This window comes from Erythrolamprus reginae, chromosome 1, assembly GCF_031021105.1.
Source record: "Erythrolamprus reginae isolate rEryReg1 chromosome 1, rEryReg1.hap1, whole genome shotgun sequence".
Classification (NCBI taxonomy): Eukaryota; Metazoa; Chordata; class Lepidosauria; order Squamata; family Dipsadidae; genus Erythrolamprus; species Erythrolamprus reginae.
Window position 1 is genome coordinate 95,550,896 of NC_091950.1, and position 22,499 is coordinate 95,573,394.

The window sequence follows — 22,499 nt, forward strand, 5'->3', positions numbered from 1 at the left end:
CCCCTGGGCCCTGCCAAGCAACATTCCTATCCACTCTATGGGACAGCCAAATTTTTCTTGCCTGAGACTTGGCCTGGGAATAATTTATGCTCCCAATATTTTCCATAGTAACCAACTTCATCATCAGACCACACTTATTATTCCAGCCAATAACTTTGTTTCTCTAATAAACTGAAAGAACCCATCCGTATCGCAATATACTCACCACCACTTTGATGTGTTTTGCTAAGTCTTTAGAGCTCCCCATGAGAAAATCGGAGAATGCTGTCTACAAATAGAAGAAACATTGAAACAATTCACAGAGTTGCCTGCCTGGTTCTGAACAGAAAGGGAAGTTTGAGAGGGCAAATTTCAGCAAATTACCTCATTTTAAATCTCAGTGAAAATGGCAGGGTAGGATATCTGTTTAAGTAGAAATGTTGCACATTCAATTATCCAACACTACCATCTTTCATTCTGATCCCTACTTCACAGGTGGTACCTAGTCTCTATTATACATGATTTGGGAAAATTTCTAAGGGCATAAATCAACTCCCGTTCCCACTATCCTCATTCCCTGGTTGAATTTAGTGCTGAGCTGTTGCAGAATGTCTCCCACTTTCATATTCCCTCTCAAGGTATAAAAAAATTCTTGTCACCTTACTGGAGATAGCAAAACTGTATTTAGAAAGGGAAAAGCTGTAAACCACTTTCTCCTGTAAGTTAATTGCACTTGAACATTTCTGAATATTCTTCTTTCATGATGCTGGCAATCTTTACCTCCTATTTTACATTAAAAAAGACTTCATGCAAAACTTTGACTCAAGACTAATTGCAACCGAGTTATTCAAAGTTCTTTTCCAGACCAAGCAGGGAAACTACTTTCTCACATACTCAAGCTGAATTATCTCTCTTATTCTCAAATTCTGGTAATGTCAATCAATTTGTGCCAATACCGATGAAAGAATATTTTTTCCTACATACATTCCAAAGGAAACCAATAATAACTTTTCCCAAATCAGAATGCCTCCATATGTATGAAGAGTGAGACTCCTGGTATTTCTAGGGCAGGGGTCCCCAAACTTTTTACACAGGGGGCCAGTTCACTGTCCCTCAGACTGTTGGAGGGCCGGACTATAAAAAAAATCCTATGCACACTGCACATACCTTATTTTAAAGTAAAAAACAAAATGGGAATGTACTATTTAGAGGGAGGGAAGAAATCTGAAATCCATATATGTTTATGTTTTGTTTTTAATTTTCTTTTGTTAACATCTGATTGTAGGTTTTTTTGGCTTATAGAAAAATGTATAAAGAAAGAAGGAAGCACTTTGACATAATGGTTAATAAGTTAGAATTATAATTGGTGTACTTTTTGAAGGAACATTAAGGAGGGAATTTAATTAAAAGAAAATGAATGTAACTGGATGACAAAATTAGGAAAAAAAACTTATGCAACTTTTTTGCTGATTGATATTAGTTACTAACAAAATATCACATTTTATTCATAGAAAATTAGATGGAACCCTGTGTTGTGTCACTCACCCGTTGGCCGGATCAATGGCCTCAGTAGGCCGCAGTTTGGGGACCACTGTTCTAGGGAAATGAAATTCTAACACATCTGGAAGATGCCAACTTGGGAAAAGTTGCTATTAATAGTAATTATTTTTTTTGGGGGGGGGCATACATATCAAGAGAAAAGCAGACTGGGGCAGGCATCCTGATGAACTCACCCCAGCATAGAACATTTTATTCCGAAACCGACTGTTAAATTTCTCTGGATTGGCCTCTGGAAAAAGAAATTAGTTATCTGTTATTATGAGTCACTGGTTCTCAGGAAGCTGAGTCCCTCCCACTAGCATTACAAACAATATGTATCTTTACTCACATCCTGGACAGAAACTGCTTCAACTCTTACTCTCAAAATAACGCAATAGAGCACTACACATCAGAACTAGATACAAGAACAGTTTTTCCCAAACGCCATCACTCTGCTAAACAATTAATTCCTTCAACACCGTCAAAACTATTCCCTAAGTCTGCACTACTATTAATCTTCTCATCGTTCCCATCACCTATTTACTCCCACAAATGACTTTGTGCCTTGAATCCTTACGATTTATATTGACTGGTTCCTAATGCTCTCTACATGGGGCTACCTTTGAAGAGTGTTTGGAAACTCCGGATCGTGCAGAATGCAGCTGCGAGAGCAGTCATGGGCTTCCCCAGGTATGCCCATGTTACTCCAACACTCCGCAGTCTGCATTGGTTGCCGATCAATTTTCGGTCACAATTCAAGGTGTTGGTTATGACCTTTAAAGCCCTTCATGGCATTGGGCCAGAATATCTCCGAGACCGCCTCCTGCCGCACGAATCCCACTGACCGATTAGGTCCCACAGAGTGGGCCTTCTCCAGGTCCCGTCAACTAAACAATGTCGGTTGGTGGGCCCCAGGGGAAGAGCCTTCTCTGTGGCGGCCCCGACTCTCTGGAACCAGCTCCCCCCAGAGATTAGAATTGCCCCTACCCTCCTTGCCTTTCGTAAACTCCTTAAAACCCACCTTTGTCGTCAGGCATGGGGGAACTGAAGTATCTCCCCTGGGCCTATACAATTTATGTATGGTATGCTTGCATGTATGTCTGCTTAATAATGGGTTTTTAAAAATATCTTAAATTGTAAATTATTAGATTTGTTATAAACTGTTTTTATTGTGTTGTGAGCCGCCCCGAGTATGCGGAGAGGGGCGGCATACAAATCTAATAAACATAAACATAAACATGTATCCAGACTTCATTAAGTGTTGTACCTTATGATTCTTGATGAATTTATCTTTTCTTTTATGTACACTTAGAGCATATGCACCAAGACAAATTCCTTGTGTGTCCAATCACACATGGCCAATAAAATTCTACTCTACTGTACTCGTGGAAAGGCATTAATTATTTTTCTGACCCCCCCGGCTTCCAATTCTTAATCACTTTCTTTTCTCTCCCCCATGATTTATACATTAAATGACAACCTTTCTGATTTTAGCTCCTCCATGGTCAAAATTGAAAGCATTTCTCATGCAATCAACCCAGCCCTAACATAATCTGCAAAGCTTTGACGGTATTAGACACATTGACATTTACCTCGAGATTCGTGGAATTCCAGTGTCACTCGAGCATCAAAACCAAGGCTAAAGTAATTGTTGAAGACATCAAGAGGGAGCTGAAATAGACAAACAGAACACTTAATCCAAGACTGAAAGACAGAATGAGGTCAGGGGAGACATGATTGATAGCAGTGTTCCGATATCTCAGGGGTTGCCACAAAAAAGAGGGAGTCAAACTATTTTCCAAAGCACCTGAGGGCAGAACAAGAAGCAATGGATGGAAACTAAACAAGGAGAGAAGCAATCTGGAACTAAGAAAATTTCCTGACAGAACAATTAATGAGTAGAACAATGTGTCCCCAGAAGATGTGGGTGACCCAACACTGGAGGTTTTAAAGATGTTGGATAACCATTTGTTTGAAATGGTGTAGGTTTCCTGCCTAATCAGAGGGTTGGACTAGAAGACCTCCAAGGTCCCTTCCAACTCTGTTATTGTTATTATTATTAAGAAGATGTTTTTTAGTTGGTATATTTAGTTGGTTGCTTATATCCTAAGATTTTTATTAATATTGCTTCTTCATTGCTTATTTGACCCCTATGACAATCATTAAGTGTTGTACCACATGATTCTTGACAAATGTATATCTTATTTTATGGACGCTGAGAGCATATGCACCAAGACAAATTCCTTGTGTGTCCAATCACACTTGGCCAATAAAATTCTATTCTATTCTATTCTATTCTATTCTATTCTATATGTATGGAATAAAAGAAAGCAGTTTAGAACCTTGACCTCGTTCATCTATTAAAGTCTCTTTTCATATTTATTGCATGAAAATGAAATTCTGAATGCAGAAACTTCTCTATCAGAATACCATATAGTCCTCGACTTACAACAGTTCATTTAATGGCCATCCGAAGTTACAATGGTATTAAAAGAGACATGAGCATTTTTCACATTTAGGATCAGTGGTGGGCTCTTGCTGGTACAGCTAATAGCGTGCAGCTCCGCAGTTCTGGCGCGCGAGTGCGGGATCGAGCGCAATTTTGCTTCCTGCACCTATATATGACTACAGCAATAGAGTGGTCAATGCTTGGAATACAATACCCAACTCTGTGGTTTCATCCCCAAACACCCAAAATTTTAACCTTAAACTGTCTACTATTGACCTCACCCCATTCCTACGAAGTCTGTAAGGAGCATGTATAAGTGCATCTATGTGCCTAACGTCCCCATCCTAATATTCCCTTTTCCTTTTATTCATTTCATGTATTCAAATTATGTATATACTTATATGTATCATCTAATACGATATTGACATAATAAATAAATAAAACAACAACAACAACAACAATAAACAACCCTCAGTTTAGGAACAGAAGGAAAGTTGTCCTTTTGTATACAGTAGTATCTCTAGATATGAGTTTAATTCGTTCCAGAACGGAGCTCGTATGTCAAACAACTCGTATCTGGAACAAATGGCTTTAGACTTTGTTTTTCCCCTCCGAGATAACCAGAAGCAAGGATTTTTGCGCCACCTAGTGGAAGCTCAGCTCCTATCCCGAATTTGAACTCGGGTGTCGAGAAGAAATTTCGCTCCCATCGTGGCTTATAGCTTGGAATACTCGCATGTGGAGCAGCTCGTATCTAGAGGTACTACTGTACTTGGATGCAAGAACAGCTACTGACTGTGAAATCTGGAAATCTATTCCATTAAGGCTCTATGACGCATGGAGAGTTTTATTTCAACAAAAGCATTCCTAGTATGCTGCCTTTTCAATTTAGTCAGGGAGAGTGAGGGACAACATTATTCTCTTTTTGATTAAAAGGTGCTACGATCTGTTATCCCATCCTTGAAAACCGGAGACATTTGGTTCCAGGAGCTCACCAGATTGCATCGTAATGAATTTCTATACTTTTTCTGACAGCTGGTTTCAATTTATTATCCCTTATCTGCTCTATTTGTGTTTATAGCACCTATTCAGTTGGAGATATACTATTACCTGACACAGTATCACATAAGAAAATTTGGGTATCACCAGTAAGCCGCCTAGGGTGAAATGGGCGGCAAACAAATTTGATAAATAAATGAATAAATAAAAAAGCAGTTCCAAATAAAATTTATACAAAAGTGTTATCATTTTGACTTACAACTAGGAAATGACAGTTAGCCTTCCTACAGCTGAATAGAGAACTGAAAATTCTATTCTGTTGGACTTATGATGAATTATGACAGTAAGCAACTCTATGCTGAAGTGTAATCACTGCACATTAGAAATACAAAGTTAGATTCTAGAGAATATTATCTATTTTATTGGATTTAGATTTTACTTACTGATCCTTTTCCCATTCATTCTTTTCCATCTTCATTTTAAAAATTTACTTCTTCCTGTTGTTTCGCTTACACAGTTTGTTAAAATTAGGGAACAAGCAAGGTATATTTTCTGTGATGTCACAGAATAGTTCTCATTATATTTAACTCATTTAATTATACTTGACCATTATGGAATAAATTATAAAGTACAACATGTCAGGTGTGAGACGTAACAGCTGATCTATCTGGATATGACATTACTATTAACTTAGTGATGATAGCTCTGGGCTCACCTTATCTGTGGCTGTTTCATCCTTCTCTTCTGGATTTCCGTCAGGTTTGGGTTCTACCTGTAGATTCCAGCGATCAAGTTGCACAATTTCCCCCTCTTCTACATGAGACAGGATTTTTGACAATGGTTCATCAGTATATCCCTGTGGGTTGACATGTTTTCTGTGAGAACTGAGACAAGGTAATGGAAACAAATAACTTCCCTTCAAGTTACTTAACATCGTTCAGTGCTGAGAAGAGGGGCGGGGTCTGATGACCGCAGCAGCAGGAGTCTTTCCTCTCCTTAGGAATGACTCCAAATTCCCACTGCCCGGGTATTCTGGTCCTTTTGGACCAGACCGGATCCTTCCTGCAGGGAAGCTGATGCACGGGACACTGCCAGAGGCCTGGTAGGGGCCGGCATGCCCCACCAGGTGAACTGGCTTGGTCTTGCATCGGTTGTGGTGAAGCCAGCCAGGCAGCTATGCCTGAGCCAACACAGCCGCAGAAACAACGCGATGCCAAGATGAAAGCCGAATGGTGACAACTGGATAGAGGTGGAGGAGGAGTACTTACAGAGAAAGGAAAGGATATCCAGTCGTTGGTGGTGAGCTGAGAGTGCCTGAAAGGGATTTTGGACTTTTGTTTTTAGATTGGTTTGTGGACGGAGCTAAAATAGCCGGAGAATGTAGAAAGCAGCTATCTGTGCAAGGCGGCATTCAGCGAAAGCTTCAGAAAGTAGCAAATTGCCCATGATTGGACTTTTAAGTTACCTAATTGGTTTTTTTAAACTTGCCCCTTTGAATAGGGAACCTTAAATTTCTGTTTTGGAAGCTATATTTTTCTTTCTTCTTTATAAACAAAGAGGAATGTAAAATTACCGGAAGAGGATATTAAAACCGGAAGAGCTGGAAAATATGTCATCTATCGCCATCGTGTGGTTGGAGGAAATATAGCAGTTTGTTATTTGAGACTTTGACATTGCAGTTTATAAATATACAGTGGAACCCCGACATAAGAGCTGCTCTACTTAAGAGCAACTCGAGATAAGAGCTGGGAGGGGAGAGATATTTTTGTTCTACTTACAAGCCCAAATTCGAGATACAAGCGCCAAGGAGCTGTCTCCTGAAGCCAAACGCTAACTTCCGCGTTCGGCTTCAGGAGACAGCTGCGAAGCGGCGCGCGTGTTTTAAAAGGTTGCAGCCGGCCTGGGGGGCTCGGGGGGGGTGGTGCTTGCAGCTTTCTTTCTTGCTCTTTTTCTTTCTCTCTTTTACCTTCCCTTCCTCTATTTCTTCTTTTCTTTCTCCTTCCCACCTTCTTCCCTCCCTCCCTCCCTTCACTCATTCCTCTCTTACTCTCCCCTTTCATAAGTTTCCTTGCTTCCTTCCTCTGTTCCTGTCCCTTCCCCCTTTCTTTCTTTCTTTCTTGCTCTTTTTCTTTCTCTCTTTTACCTTCCCTTCCTCTATTTCTTCTTTTCTTTCTCCTTCCCACCTTCTTCCCTCCCTCCCTTCACTCATTCCTCTCTTACTCTCCCCTTTCATAAGTTTCCTTGCTTCCTTCCTCTGTTCCTGTCCCTTCCCTCTTTCCTTCCTTCCTTCCCACCCTCCGTCCATTCATTCACCCATTCCTCTCTTGATCGCTTAAAGCCGGTCCCTGGTGCAAAAAGGGTTGGGGACCTCTGTCCTACAGGATTGGGTGGCAGAGAAGTTGAACATATGTAAATTTAAAAGTTTAAGAAAGTTTACAAGTTAAGTGAAAGAAACTTCATTATTCATTTATATGTACATGTACATTTCTTCATTAAAAACATGTCTTTCTGCATAATTTAGACTAACTTTGTGAGTTTTTTGAGGGCTGGAACCAATTAAAATTATTTACATTAATTCCTATGGGGAAAAGTCGTTCGAGATAAGAGCTGCTCGACTTAAGAGCCCAGGTCCGGAACGAATTAAACTCGTATCTCGAGGTACCACTGTACTGTACTTTATCTGTTTGATTTTTACACATCTATTTGGCTTTCACACTGACTAGCTATGAGAAGGAGGATCAGCTATGGCATGGAAGGAAGAAAATATTCAAGATTAAATTGATTGAACTGATTTGAACTGATTGGACTGTTTGATTTGACTGAAAATACATTGGATAATATAATTTGAAAAAAAACACTTTTAAGAAAACCCAGAAGATACTAAAAGTCTACAGCACCATAAAGAAGAATAGGATTGATCTTTTCTCACAAAGTTATAAATTATAAAAGGTAATGAGAATTGGAATTTTTAATATTTTAATTTTACTGGAGTTTTTTATTGAAAAGTATGATGTGCAGTCATAAAAAACCAGTAAAACATTTTTAAAAAAAAGAAAAAAAAGAAAAAATATACATCTTATACATGTATATAAATATAGAAGCAAGAGATATAAAATGTTAAAATGGAAGAACTGCACAAGGGGAGAAAATTTAAATGATTTATGAATGATAAAATTGGAAACAGTTATGATTATTGTGGTTAATATGGACGAGATAATTGAAAATGGTTATGATTATTTCTGGATGATTATTATTTTTGATAGTTTTTTCTTTTTCTTTTTCTTCTGATTGATTGAATTATAAACTGATTACCTGACTTACAGTGATAAATAAAATAGGAGGAGGGAGGAAAAGAAAAGGGAAGAGGGATATAAATATTAGGAGGATTAATATGAGATAATAATTAGTATTGATTATGTTAGGCATCATAGTGAAAGACAGATGAAGCAAGGGAAAGTTAAGTTGAATAGATTAGGGAAGATTATCATACTGAGTTTGATTGTGGAAGATATTTAGAAAGGGAAAATATATACTGCAATTAGCAGTGGAAGTAATTAGAATAGGGAAGATTATTGCACTGATATGACAGTGACACATAGATTAGGGAAGATAATTACACTGGGATTGGCAGTGGAATTTATAGATTAGGGAAGATTATCACACTAAGAACGGCAGTGGAAAACATGTAGATTAGGGAAGAATATTACTGCATTGAGTTTTTCTAATGGAAGATGCTTTTCGTGAAAAATAATGGAACAATATGATTTATATTGATTTTGATTTGTTAAAGTAGAAATGATATACCGGTATAATGAAAGAAATGAAGTGAATAGGAAATATATTTTAAATTTCTAACAGCAACCCTTCATCCTATGTATATTGACATTGTTATAATTAGGTTAAGATACGATATGAATGGTGTTTCTTTTTTTCCCTTTCCTTCCTGGGTTAGAGAACTAAATTTGGATATTTCTTTTGTTAAATTTTGCTATGATAAAATGAGGGTTTTTTTTAAAAAAAAAGCAGGAATGAGTTAAGTAAGAATACAAGAAATGGACTGAAGCCCGATGGCATAGTTATGAAAAACAGCAAATAGCCAAGAGAAATCTAGATAGCTATAGCACTTTGAATACAAATGAAGGCAAAGAACAATATCTAAAATCCGGATGATAGTATTTGGAAAGGAGGTAGCACTGGATGAACAATATGTACCAGAATAAATTGGATAAATAGTTAGAAAAAATTGATTTATTTGATTAAGAATTTGGCATTTGATGATATATTGTATTGTATTTTAGTTTGAAGTATGTGAATTGGAAGAGCTGTAAGGTGTGAAAAACAATAAAATATTTATACCCCCCCCAAAACCCCCCCCCCATCATTCAGTACTGACTTGGAACAGAGCCAAATACTAAACTTGTAATGAACTGGCAAATTCTTACCCCGCCCCAGTTCAGTGTCCTTGCTAGGTCATTTCCTGTCCCCAAAGGAACAATGGCCACAGGAGGTGGAGGGTTTAGGCGTAACTGGTCCAAAATTGACAGGATCCATCCCACCTACTCAGACAGGAAAGACACAACATATTCAGACAGAATTCTGGCTACAGTTTCTTATATTTCCTCAGTTGCTTCAGCAGTTTATTGCACACACCCTTTTACCAGGGAAGAGTTATATGATTGTTTTTTTCTGTCGACATAAATCATGGCACCGGACCAGATTATCTCAGGGACCGCCTTCTACTGCATGAATCCCAGCGACCAGTTAGGTCCCACAGAGTGTGTCTTCTCCGGGTCCCGTCAACTAAACAATGTCACTTGGCGGGACCTAGGGAAAGAGCCTTCTCTGTGGCGGCCCCGGCCCTCTGGAACCAACTCCCCCCCAGAGATTAGAATTGCCCCCACCCTCCTTGCCTTTCGTAAGTTTCTTAAAACACACCTCTGCCGCCAGGCATGGGGGAACTGAGATACCCTTTCCCTCTAGGCCTTTACAATTTTATGCATGGTATGTCTGTATGTATGTTTGGTTTTATAATAAGGGTTTTTAACTGTTTTAATATTGGATTATTATATGCTGTCTTTATTACTGTTGTTAGCCGCCCCGAGTCTACGGAGAGGGGCGGCATACAAATCCAATAAATAAATAATAAATAAAATAAATTTATTTATTTATTATTTATTTATTATTTGGATTTGTATGCCGCCCCTCTCCGAAAACTCGGGGCGGCTCACAACAAGTGAAAAGACAATCCAATACATAATCCAATTAATTAAAATATTATAAATTTAAGAAAAACCCCTATACTAACATACACACACACACACAAGCATACCATATATAAATTCAACGTGCCCAGGGGAAGATGTTTAGTTTCCCCATGCCTGACGGCAAAGGTGGGTTTTGAGGAGTTTACGGAAGGCAGGAAGAGTAGGGGCAGTTCTGATCTCCGGGGGGAGTTGGTTCCAGAGAGTCGGTGCCGCCACAGAGAAGGCTCTCCCCCTGGGGCCCGCCAACCGACATTGTTTAGTTGATGGGACCCGGAGGAGGCCCACTCTGTGGGACCTAATCGGTCGCTGGGATTCGTGCGTCAGAAGGCGGTCTCGGAGATATATAATGTAAATCATAATTTGTCGACTATAAAATTTTTTATCTGCCTTGGAAATGGCCCCTGCGTGGGGCCAGAGGCAAAAGCAAAGCAAAGTTGCTTCCTTCCACATTTGGGAATAATAGGGTGATTTCGACAGAAAAAACAACCATATCTCCATCTCTATCTCCATCTCCCTCTCTCGCTCCCCCCCCCCACAGGAGCCAGCCCAATAAGTATAAAAAGAAGAGTTACAAAAGATGGCCGACTTTCTCAAGGGCTGTGCTATTTATTCCAATAACCCATCAACTAACCAAAATCAATTAAAAGCAATATTTGTTACAACAGTTGGTTTACAATTTAGACAGGACTACAATTTAGACAGGACTGCAGGGGCCACAGCATATTGAAATATTATATCCTCCAAAGGTAAAAAGGTAGTAGGCCAATAATTAATACAAATGAACCACTCATATAGACAGTGCTCATACAAATGTTCATCTCTAATATATTGCTGCATTAGCGCTTTAGGTAAAATGTAAATATCTCTGTATCCTTGAACAGGTAGCCCTGAATGCATATGGCTGAATTAAGTAACTTGGTGGACAATTCGTCACATGTACCTCAATGCAACAGAACTATCTGGATACTGACCCAGGTTCTGCTACTGATGCAGATCTACCTTATCACAGCTGATCACACAGGAAAAGAGACAAAGCCACTTACTGTACCATCTCCTCCACACGCCAGAATCCGTAAGTTGTGCACTTTACGATACAACTCCAACCTGCACAAAACCCAGAATGAACGTCACTTATACTTATCTATGGAACCTCATTCCTCCCCCACACCCCCACAAAAAAATATCAGGGAGAAATACACATTTCCAGAAGCTATTTTTTAGAAACGATATTTAGTTCAAATAAAAATAAAAATGTATCTTTAGAATAATTCTTCAGCTTTGTCAGCTTCAGCAGAGTCTTCGGAGAGGGGCGGCATACAAATCTAATAAATTATGATTAATTATTATTATTTGTCTCCATAGCTGAAAGAAGCTGCATATCCAAGAAATGAAAAGTGAGGGACAGGGAGTAAATAAAGGTTTGTGGTTTGAACTGTGTATGTTCTCTCTCTGGCTGTTTTCTTTAATGGAATAAGATTTTTCTTCTTCCAAGGAGCAGGAAGGGGCATGGCTAGAAAATGTATTGAAGTACAGTGATACCTCGTCTTACGAACTTAATTGGTTCCGGGACGAGGTTTGTAAGGTGAAAAGTTTGTAAGACGAAACAATGTTTCCCATAGGAATCAATGGAAAAGCGATTAATGCGTGCAAGCCCCAAACTCACCCCTTTTGCCAGCCGAAGTGCCAGTTTTTGCGCTGCTGGGATTCTCCTGAGGCTCCCCTCCATGGGAAACCCCACCTCTGGACTTCCGTGTTTTTTTGATGCTGCAGTGGAATCCCAGAAGCGCAAAAACGGGTGCTTTGCTGGCAACGGAAGTCCGGAGGTGGGGTTTCCAGCAAGGGGAGCCTCAGCGAAATTGCAGCATCACAAAAACACAGAAGTCCAGAGGTGGTGTTTCCCATGGAGGGGAGCCTCAGGGGAATCCCAGCAGCGCAAAAATGGGCGCTTCGCTAGCAACAGAAGTCCGGAGGCGGGGCATCCCAGCGGCGGCGGCTTGGGTTTCTAAGGTGAAGAAGAAGAAGAGGCAAAAAAATCTTAAACCCCAGGTTTGTATCTCGAAAGGTTTGTATGACGAGGGGTTTGTAAGACGAGGTATCACTGTAGCTTATTTCAATACCGGGCTAAGTACCCCACTTCAGAACACCATCTACAGTAGTCAAGGGAGAAGCTCCAGTGCAAAAGTCAGATATAGTTTATACAATAGCTGCTTCTCGTTTTTAGGAACTCTGGTAAAAGTCTACCTTTTAAAAAAAAACCCTAATCATGCTCCTCTCTCCACGCTAGCATGTGCATGCAAGGTATGTCAGGAAGCAATTGTTCCTTGTCTCTTCCTGTACATAATAGATTTCTTGGCAGCAACAATGGTAAGGAATGATTTATTCTTTATCTGTTCCTTTGCAGACTGTCGTTCTCATTGGAGCAGAAAGCAGAGAGCAGTAATTCTATGCTTTCTGCTTAATGTAGAGAAGCAGCTCCTCCTCTTTACCTAAAGGAAAATATAGCATTTATCTGATCCTCCTTTCCATGTAGCAATAGCACTTAGACTTATATACCGCTTCACAGTGCTCTTACAGCCCTCTCGCAGTGGTTTACAGTGCCAGCATATTGCCCCCAACAATCTGAGTCCTCATGATTTGTTTGTTTGTTTGTTTTGTCAAGTACATAATGGTGGTATACAAAGATATAATAATATTCATATACATGATACTAGTAAAAAAGAGGACATTAGGACAGGGGACGGAAGGCACACTGGTGCACTTATGCACGCCTCTTACTGAACTCTTAGAAATCGGGAGAGGTCAACAGTATATAGTCTAAGGGTAAAGTTTTGGGGGTTAGGTTATGATACTACTGGTAGTGAGTTCCATGCATCAACTACTCGGTTACTAAAGTCGTATCTCCTGCAGTCGAATTTAGAGCGGTTTACATTAAGTTTGTATCTATTGTTTGCTCGTGTGTTGTTGTGGTTGAAGCTGAAGTAGTCGTTGTCAGGAAGGATGTTGTTGCAGATGATTTTATGGGCTATGCTTAGATCATGTTTAAGACGATGTAGCCCTACGGTTTCTAAACCTAGGATTGTAAATCTAGTTGCGTAGGGTATTCTGTTGCGAGTGGAGTAGAGGGCTCTTCTGATAAAGTATCTCTGGATATTTTCTGTTCTGTCGAGCTCTCTGGTAGAATCCTCCCGAAAATTCACAGATACAAATTTCAGACACATACACGTTTGAAAATTCAAAACAATGTTCTTTATACCGAAAATTCAAATAAACGAAACACTCTTTTTAGCACTCGTCTCCAAACAAACTGGTAATTTGTACAAGTCCCTTATCAGTTCTGAGATACTTAGCTTGCAGCTGTGAGGCAATTCACAGTCCTTCTTTCACAAAGTGAAACACACTTTGCTCTGGTTTAGTTTCAAAGCGGGGAAAAATCAGCACACAAAGGTCAAAGTCAGCAAGGCAGGCATGAAAGACAACGATCAGATAATCCTCCACAATGGCCAAACCCACAGGCTGCTAGCTGATAGCAGGGAATACTGGCTTGGTCCAAGAAAAAGGACTTCAGGGATCTGATTTTCCTCCTTATTAACTGGACTAAGCCTATAAATCCCCAAACTGTCTTCAAGATATCGAATTAATTCCTACAATATTTTAGAATGGAAAACCTGGACAACTGAAAATTCAGCCCCAATTCTTGTTTGTTGCGGGAGAATTGAAACTCTAGCTTGACTCACTCCACAGGATTGAATATTTCTTCTTCTCCCTTTTATGCCAGCATTTCCCTATTTATTATTCAGTAGTTAGGAGATAGCATGAATGACAATGGTTGAAAAATCTCAATTTAAACAGATGAAAATAACTTGTATGGGGATCTCAGCTGTATGGCCTTGAGATCTACATTTAGACATTCAACAGTGTCACCTCCTCAAATACTCTTTAAGATCATTAACTCTTCCAATTCTAAAGTGCCGCTCTGCCTATTTTATAAAGCAAATATGAAAAAACCTTTTCCCAATGATTTCAGGTCTGTTTGTGTCAGTAGGAAATGACAAACGTGCTTGTGTGAGGTTCACACTCTTAATTGTTACTCACGCTTCTTTGGGACCTCCCTGGCTGAGGTCAAAAACTTGCCGAGGGTTGAGATACCACATAAAAGATTGGAACATCTTTGTTCCCTAAAAGAATGGAAGAAGATATGCTGAAGAAAAGTAATAGAGAGCCAGTGGCAATATTTCTCCAATGCGGATAAATAATTTTACCTGATTCCCACCACTCTTGGGGTTCACAAACACAAGCAGCGGCTTCATGAGAGGTGCTGGAATGGGCTTGATGACAAAGGGTTTCCATCTTCCTTCCTAAAAAAGATGGAAACATGGAAGACTGACGGCAGAAAAAGACCTCATGGTCCATCTAGTCTGCCCTTATACTATTTCCTGTATTTTATCTTACAATGGATCTATGTTTATCCCAGGCATGTTTAAATTCAGTTACTGTGGATTTACCAACCACGTCTGCTGGAAGTTTGTTCCAAGGATCTACTACTCTTTCAGTAAAATAATATTTTCTCATGTTGCTTTTGATCTTTCCCCCAACTAACTTCAGATTGTGCTCCTTGTACTTGTGTTCCCTTTCCTATTAAAAACACTTCCCTCCTGAACCTTATTTAACCCTTTAACATATTTAAATGTTTCCATCATTCCTCCCCTTTTCCTTCTGTCCTCCAGACTATACAGATTGAGTTCATTAAGTCTTTCCTGATACGTTTTATGCTTAAGACCTTCCACCATTCTTGTAGCCCGTCTTTGGACCCGTTCAATTTTGTGAATTATAGAATGACAAAGGAATAAATCAGGTTTTTCCCATGGGATTTACACTGTGCACATGATGTACACAGTGTAAATTCCTTGTACTTTTGACAACCAAAAAAAATGGAACAAAATGACTGGATTATGAACAATAATTGGGTTTTATTTTTGTAGAAAAGAAGATCTTTCTTTCCTTTTATGTCAAGGTCTATAAAAAAAGAACAAAAATCATGGAAATGATGGTGATCTAACTACTGTAAAGCTAGCCAGGCATCTATATTTCATGAGAAAAATGGTTGTTAGCTTTTCTTTCCCTTGCCCACTTTTGAGTTTCAAGTCTCGTTTTTTTTTAAGCAATAAACAATCTCCTTTTGGATTATCTGGTGCGAAACATCCAATAGATTTTATATCTGAGTGAAGCTACAAATATTTAAAGAAATACAATAAGCTGTGCTGGATAAAATCAGTTTTACCCAGTTCAGCTTTCTATGTCCAAATTAGTCAATTAGACATTGTAGGAATACCCATAAGCAAAACATAAGTGCAGTGATACCCCTCCTGTTCTCCAGCAATCAGTATTCTGAAGTTCTGAATCTAGCTTTTGTAATTAATAACTATCAGTAATCCTTATATCCTTTAGTATTTTCTGGAATCAAGACGCTATTAATCAGCATCCTTTGTTATTTTAATGCATATTTATAAGGAATGACTATTTTTACCACCACATTTTTCGCTCTCCTCGGGCTCCAGGAAGCAAGGTAGTGCAGCTTTATTGAAAATTTAGAGAAATATATTTCGTCTTTTAATATTTAGCATAATAACCAAGGAGTGCTAACAGGCTTTCAGAAGTATCATCTCAACATGGCCACTGATACAGGCTACGGGGATGATGGTATAGCAACATCTGGAGAACCACACGCTATTCACCACTGAGCTAAATGGAATTATCCAATTTGCTTCAGTCCTGATAGACTATTTTTCCCTAATCTTTAGGAAAAGTTACTAGCCTGCAAATATGTTATTATGGTCTGGCTGGGCGGAGACAGAAGGCAGTTCTTTGCACTGAGCACAAAGGAGGAAGAGACATTCTTTTTTCAATCAGGCTACTCACTTGCCTGGAGGACTTCCCAACAAGGAAATCATGGCCCAGGAATACCAGAGGCAATTTTGTACATTAAAATGAATGTAACACTATTTAAAAAGAGCATGTTTCCCATTTGGTGTAGCACATTTGGGTGCCAAAAGTGTGTGTGCGTGCACATGCTATCGCACCCATTCGCATGCCCACAGACAATGCCTCTACACATCCTGTCCCCCTGCACATGCATGTGTGACACCCCCATGCTACCCTGGCCACTGTGCACGCACGCATGACCCCCTTGCTCCCTCATTTCTGCATTTACGGTGGGCCTGGTAGGCCCGTTTTTCGCCCTCCCCATGGTCCACAGGCTTCCTTGGAGAGTGAAAATGGCCTCCCCCGTCTTCTGAAGGCTGGAAACATTCCGTTTCCAAACTTCAGTAGGCCCAGTAAGCTTATTTTTTGCTCTCCTTGGGCTCCAGGGGCTTCCCTACAGCCTGGGGAGGATGAAAATGCCCTCCCCACCCTCGGAGGCTCTCTGGAGGTCAAAAACACCCTCCCAGAGCCTCTGCACGAACATAAAATCAGCTGGCCTGGCACGCACATGCGTACCGGAGCTGAGCTAAGGCAACGGCTTGCGTGCCAGTAGATATGGCTCTGTGTGCCACCTGTGGTCCAGCCCTTCATGGCATCGGACCAGAATATCTCCGAGACCACCTTCTGTCGCACGAATCCCAGCGACCGGTTAGGTCCCACAGAGTTGGCCTTCTCCGGATCCCATCGATGAAACAATGTCGTCTGGCGGGACCCAGGGGAAGAGCCTTCTCTGTGGCGGCCCCGACTCTCTGGAAGCAACTCCCCCCGGAGATTAGGATTGCCCCCACCGTCCTTGCCTTTCGCAAACTTCTTAAAACCCATTTCTGCCGTCAGGCATGGGGAAATTGATTCCCCTGGGCCGTTTCCGCTTTATGTATGGTCTGTATGAGTAGTACAATTGTGTTTTATATCAAGGGTTTTAACATGTCTTAACTATTGGATTTGTACTGTTTTATTATTGTGAGCCGCCCCGAGTCTCCGGAGAGGGGCGGCATACAAATATAATTAATAATAATAATAATAATAATAATAATAATAATAATAATAATAATAAATTAATGCTCAAAAATACAAAAAGCATTAGCCAATTTCCTAGGATATTTTTCTTCTATTGTTTCTTTAGCACTGCCTAATTGTCATTTTGTTCTTTGTATTCTTTCAAGTTCTCAGTCCTAATCTCTGACCTCAGGTCCCTTCTTGCTGGATTTCCGTTTGAAGGAAGTCCTCTTTTTCTTCTTGCTTGACTTCAGAGGGTTCTACAAAGAAAAGAGGAAGGGGAACAGAAGGAACAAACTGTGTAAATCAGGAGTTCTTTTAAAATACCTCCTCCACATTCCAGAAGGGTTAGGATTCCAATTCCCTGAATTCTATTGGGAACTTTGAGCGTTGCTCTTAACACATATGGAAGAGCTTGGGTAAATGGATTTAGGGGACAAATTGGCACAGGGATGAGGGAAACCTAAAATGGCAACATACTTGGGGATGACGGACATGCAGAATCCAGGTAGGAGGGATAACAATGGCAGCATGTGCCCCCAATGAGCAGGGCTCTTCAATGTGCTGCAGCATGAAGCAGGAAACTTTACTGTGATACTGAAAAGAAACAAAACAACAGAATTGATTAAGAACTATCTTTGCCTCTGAGCCTGTTTCCAATATTGGACTAGTATACTTCTGTAAGCAGAAAGATTTGGAAATCAGATTTAAGTGCTAGATTTTATCATCCTAAACTTGGAATACATTTCTGGGGACTTCGTGACTTAGCACAACTCCTGGGCCTGACTTGGATGAAAACTCTCAGACGTAGCTCAACTAGATTAGAATATTTAGAACAGACAGTAATAAAGCTGTAACACAATGGTCTAATATCCACTGCTATGCAAAGAAAAAAAAAAGACTTCAGGAATTTTAACTTGAAGTTTCTTCCTCCTGCCCTGCTGAATAACCAGAAACTTGGCTCAGTGCTTAGTGGCCTTGAATTTTTGAAAGTCATTGTATATTTGGCCTGGTCTGAAAACTTATAGTTCCTGTTTTGTCTGACTGAACCTTTCCAGGAAAACTACTGAAATGTTGGGAAAGTTGGTACTATTTCAGGATGTTAGGGACTTTCTTTTATATTTCCCTGTGCACAAGTTAATTTTCTAAATACATTCCTATGCCAGATTATTAATATAGGAGGGACCAATTAGGTTTGCATCTCTTCTCCCCCATCTCTATCTTCACACCAAAAAAGTTGTCTTTTTCAAATGGAAAGTGTCTTTCAATTCTACATTCTGATATTTTTTTATTAGCAGTCAAGCCAACAATACTCTCGGGAAATATATAAAAAAGTAAAAAGTGAGTGACTAGTTTCTGCACCTCAGATACTATGGGTAATCCTCGCTTGCCAACTATAGTACTCATTTAATAACTGTTCAAAGTTACAATGATTGGGAGAAAAAAGCTTTGCGACCAATCTTCATATCTAGAACCATTACAACATCCCGTGGTCACATAATCGCCATCTGTGGGCTTCATAACCAGCTTTCAGGAAGCAGAATGAAAAGAGAACATAGAAACATAGAAGACTGACGGCAGAAAAAGACCTCATGATCCATCTAGTCTGCCCTTATACTATTTCCTGTATTTTATCTTAGGATGGATATATGTTTATCCCAGGCATGTTTAAATTCAGTTACTGTGGATTTACCAACCACATCTGCTGGAAGTTTGTTCCAAGGATCTACTACTCTTTCAGTAAAATAATATTTTCTCATGTTGCTTTTGATCTTTCCCCCAACTAACTTCAGATTGTGCTCCTTGTACTTGTGTTCACTTTCCTATTAAAAACAATTCCCTCCTGAACCTTATTTAACCCGTTAACATATTTAAATGTTTCGATCATGTCCCCCCCTTTTCCTTCTGTCCTCCAGACTATACAGATTGAGTTCATGAAGTCTTTCCTGATACGTTTTATGCTTAAAGACCTTTCACCATTCTTGTAGCCCATCTTTGGACCCGTTCAATTTTGTCAATATCTTTTTGTAGGTGAGGTCTCCAGAACTGAACACAGTATTCCAAATGTGGTCTCACCAGCGCTCTATATAAGGGGTTCACAATCTCCCTCTTCCTACTTGTTATAGGTCTAGCTATGCAGCCAAGCATCCTACTTGCTTTTCCTACCGCCCGACCACACTGCTCACCCATTTTGAGACTGTCAGAAATCACTACCCCTAAATCCTTCTCTTCTGAAGTTTTTGCTAACACAGAACTGCCAATACAATAATCAGATTGAGCATTCCTTTTAATTGAATTGAAAATTGAATTGAATATTCAATTCAAATATTCAATATTCAATGTAATTGTAAATTGCAGTCACACAATATCTCAATTAATTATTTGGGATATGCTTAACAGTGCAAGCGGAAGTAAATTTTTATGACTTATCTTGTCACATGGTTTCTCACTTAAAAGCGGTGATAATTAGCAACCAGAGTAGCTGATCCCAGGTGTCATTGGTAACCAAGAATGACCTGTATTTTAATTCCTCATTTCCCCCATTGTGAACAGATCTTTTCTCAACATTATTTCTCCCTCCCTCCCACTTTTCTCCTTGAAGGAGAAGTACTGCAGCCAAGAACTTACAATGATAAAAGCAGATACGTTTTACATATACAAGTAAAATCATGAGGCAAAATCTTAATTTTAAAAAGTTGAATAAATAGCACATCATTTTCTGGGGCAAATGGAGGTAGAGAAAAGGAGGCTAATATCTTGGTAAACAAATGCATGCTGCACTCACTGCCTGCTTACACCAGGAACAGCTGATGGCTACAATTTCCTTGCTGTGGAAGGCAAATTTCTGCTGGAAACCCTGAACAAACCAAGGAGGGAAAATAACATTATTCGTGTTTCATTTTACATTATAATGAAAAGTGTAAAGCCTACTAAATAATCATATTTTTTTTGTTTTGCAACATATATATATATTTATAAATTCAGTACACAAATATCCTTCAATTACATGATTTTGGAACTTTCTAAAGGTTAAATTCTGGAAAAACCCAATGAATTAACAGTGTGATCCAGAGATATAGTTAAACAGTATGTGGGGGGGAAACTTATCAAAGTCAGAAAAATAACAGTTCATAAAACTCAATCACACTATATACAGTGTTCCCTCGATTTTCGCGGGGGTTGTGTTCCGAGACCGCCCGCAAAAGTCAAATTTCCGCGAAGTAGAGATGCGGAAGTAAATACACTATTTTTGGCTATGAACAGTATCACAAGCCTTCCCTTAACACTTTAAACCTCTAAATTGCAATTTCCCCCTCCCTTAGCAACCATTTAGATTATTGCTCACCATGTTTATTTATTAAAGTTTATTTAAAAAAAATATTTATTAAAGGCAGATGAAAGTTTGGCAATGACATATGACGTCATCGGGTGGGAAAAACTGTGGTATAGGGAAAAAACCCGCTAAGTATTTTTTAATTAATATTTTTGAAAAACCGTGGTATAGACTTTTCGGGAAGTTCGAACCCGCGAAAATCGAGGGAACACTGTATAGCATATTTTTATTTTTATTTGGCAGAATAAAGATTATTATGCAAAGATGCAAGTCCAATATAGTTCTCACCAGTTCCATGCTAAGCTCAGCTCCTCTTTAAAAATCCCCTCTCTTTCTCTCTGTATAATTTGATAAGATCTTGATACATATATGCACTGTTTGCCTCACCTTTCCACATTGTCGACATTTTCCTTCCTGGCGTCGCCGGTGTACCCAATGATGCCGCACAATAGTAGGCTACAAAGAAAGAGGAGAGTGAGTTCAGGAAAATAGAAACAAAGGAACAGGAAGGAACACAACAGCTTTCAGTGCTGCTAAATATTAAGCTGTTGGTGTTCTGGTAAGAGCCAGCAAATGAAGACAAGCATTAGATACCATTCACAGTTTGTTCTTATTGGGACGTAGGCGAAATGTTGCATAAGTGATCTTAGTTCATGGAAATTATTTTTGTTCTTCATCCAAGTTTAAAGGCAAGCACTGCCTTTCTTATCAAAGAATAGATGCTGCCTTGGGTTTTTCTATCTTGTACTTCCAAGACCGTTACTTATACTATACAGGCTGCACAAAATACCGGTCACATTTCTCCAAATGGAATGTAGACCTGTTTTTCTTCAAGCAGGAAAGTACAATATGATTTTCGCAGGCTTTAAACAACATCCATCAAATACAGAACCATGCAAAGATTCTGTCAATATTGTTGATGAAACACTTATATAGCTTGGGAACTAACGCCCTGGATGAACTTTAAAAAAAAACAGAGTTAAAGAAGATGAATAAAAGCTATCTAATGACTGGAAAAAGTCAACTATTTTTGTGCAAAGTTGGACTTACTTTCAAAGTCACTATTCCTATAAAAATTCACAGGTTATACTAGTAAAATATCAAGTATAAGATTAATGAAATGTTATATTTATAAAGTAGTTCATTAATACAGATTCAGTGTATGAATACCATAAATATATATTGTAAGCCGCCCCCAGTCCTTGGAGAGGGGTGGCATATAAATCCAATTAAATAAATACATAATTCTAAAAATGAACAATTGTAATGACTAACCATATAACATGCATTTATTCATTTATTCCTATGGCTGGCGTCTTATAATTTTAAGCAAAATCTATTCATGACTACTACATATGCAATTTTTGAATCAGGGAGACTGTTTAGCACAAAATGTATTACTTCTCACTATTAAAATATATATATATATATATATATATATATATATATATATATATATATATATATATTCTCTCTCTCTCTCTCTCTCTCTATATATATATATATATATATATATATATATATATATATATATATATATATATATATGTTTTCGTAAATTTTCACGGGTATATGTATGTAGATTGTTCTGAGTTCGGGTTTTGCCCTGTGTAATGTTTTGCATGTCTATGCGACGTTTCGGTAAAATCACATTTACCATCATCAGGCTGGAGTTCCAATCTCTGTGTTTTTGCAAATGAATATTAGCAACTGACATTCCTTCTTAGCATGTAGTGTGGGGGTGGAGATTTGCTTTGAATGTAGCAAATAGATTGGGTGACTATGCTTCCGTGATCTGATTGGTTGGTGTAATCATGGTTATAGAAGGAATGGTATGAAGATTATGAAGTGTTTTGTTTAAGTCTGATTTCCAAATATAAAATTCTAAAATCATAATAATTAAAGGATTGACATATTGATTATAATGAAGTTTTTATTTTGTTTAAGGCTGGTTTCCAAA

The 22,499-nt window shown here is 38.9% G+C and overlaps 1 protein-coding gene across 9 annotated transcripts in view; it reads right to left on the minus strand.

The window, feature by feature from the left end:
* The window catches only part of DGKZ (diacylglycerol kinase zeta), a 228,865-nt gene that overhangs the window by 38,420 nt on the left and 167,946 nt on the right, over positions 1-22,499 (minus strand). For all 9 annotated transcript variants that reach the window (XR_011559814.1, XM_070760425.1, XM_070760448.1 and 6 more), the window contains 12 exons: positions 20,927-20,995; positions 19,991-20,062; positions 17,686-17,802; positions 17,394-17,465; positions 14,490-14,585; positions 14,323-14,405; positions 11,274-11,334; positions 9,409-9,522; positions 5,682-5,822; positions 3,111-3,189; positions 1,713-1,768; positions 206-268 (listed from right to left, as the gene is read on the minus strand). Coding sequence is in view for 8 of the 9 variants with exons in the window: in XM_070760425.1 (XP_070616526.1) it covers positions 206-268; positions 1,713-1,768; positions 3,111-3,189; positions 5,682-5,822; positions 9,409-9,522; positions 11,274-11,334; positions 14,323-14,405; positions 14,490-14,585; positions 17,394-17,465; positions 17,686-17,802; positions 19,991-20,062; positions 20,927-20,995 (1,023 nt within the window). In the remaining variant the exon portion in view is untranslated. The remainder of the gene's footprint in view (positions 1-205; positions 269-1,712; positions 1,769-3,110; positions 3,190-5,681; positions 5,823-9,408; positions 9,523-11,273; positions 11,335-14,322; positions 14,406-14,489; positions 14,586-17,393; positions 17,466-17,685; positions 17,803-19,990; positions 20,063-20,926; positions 20,996-22,499) is intronic.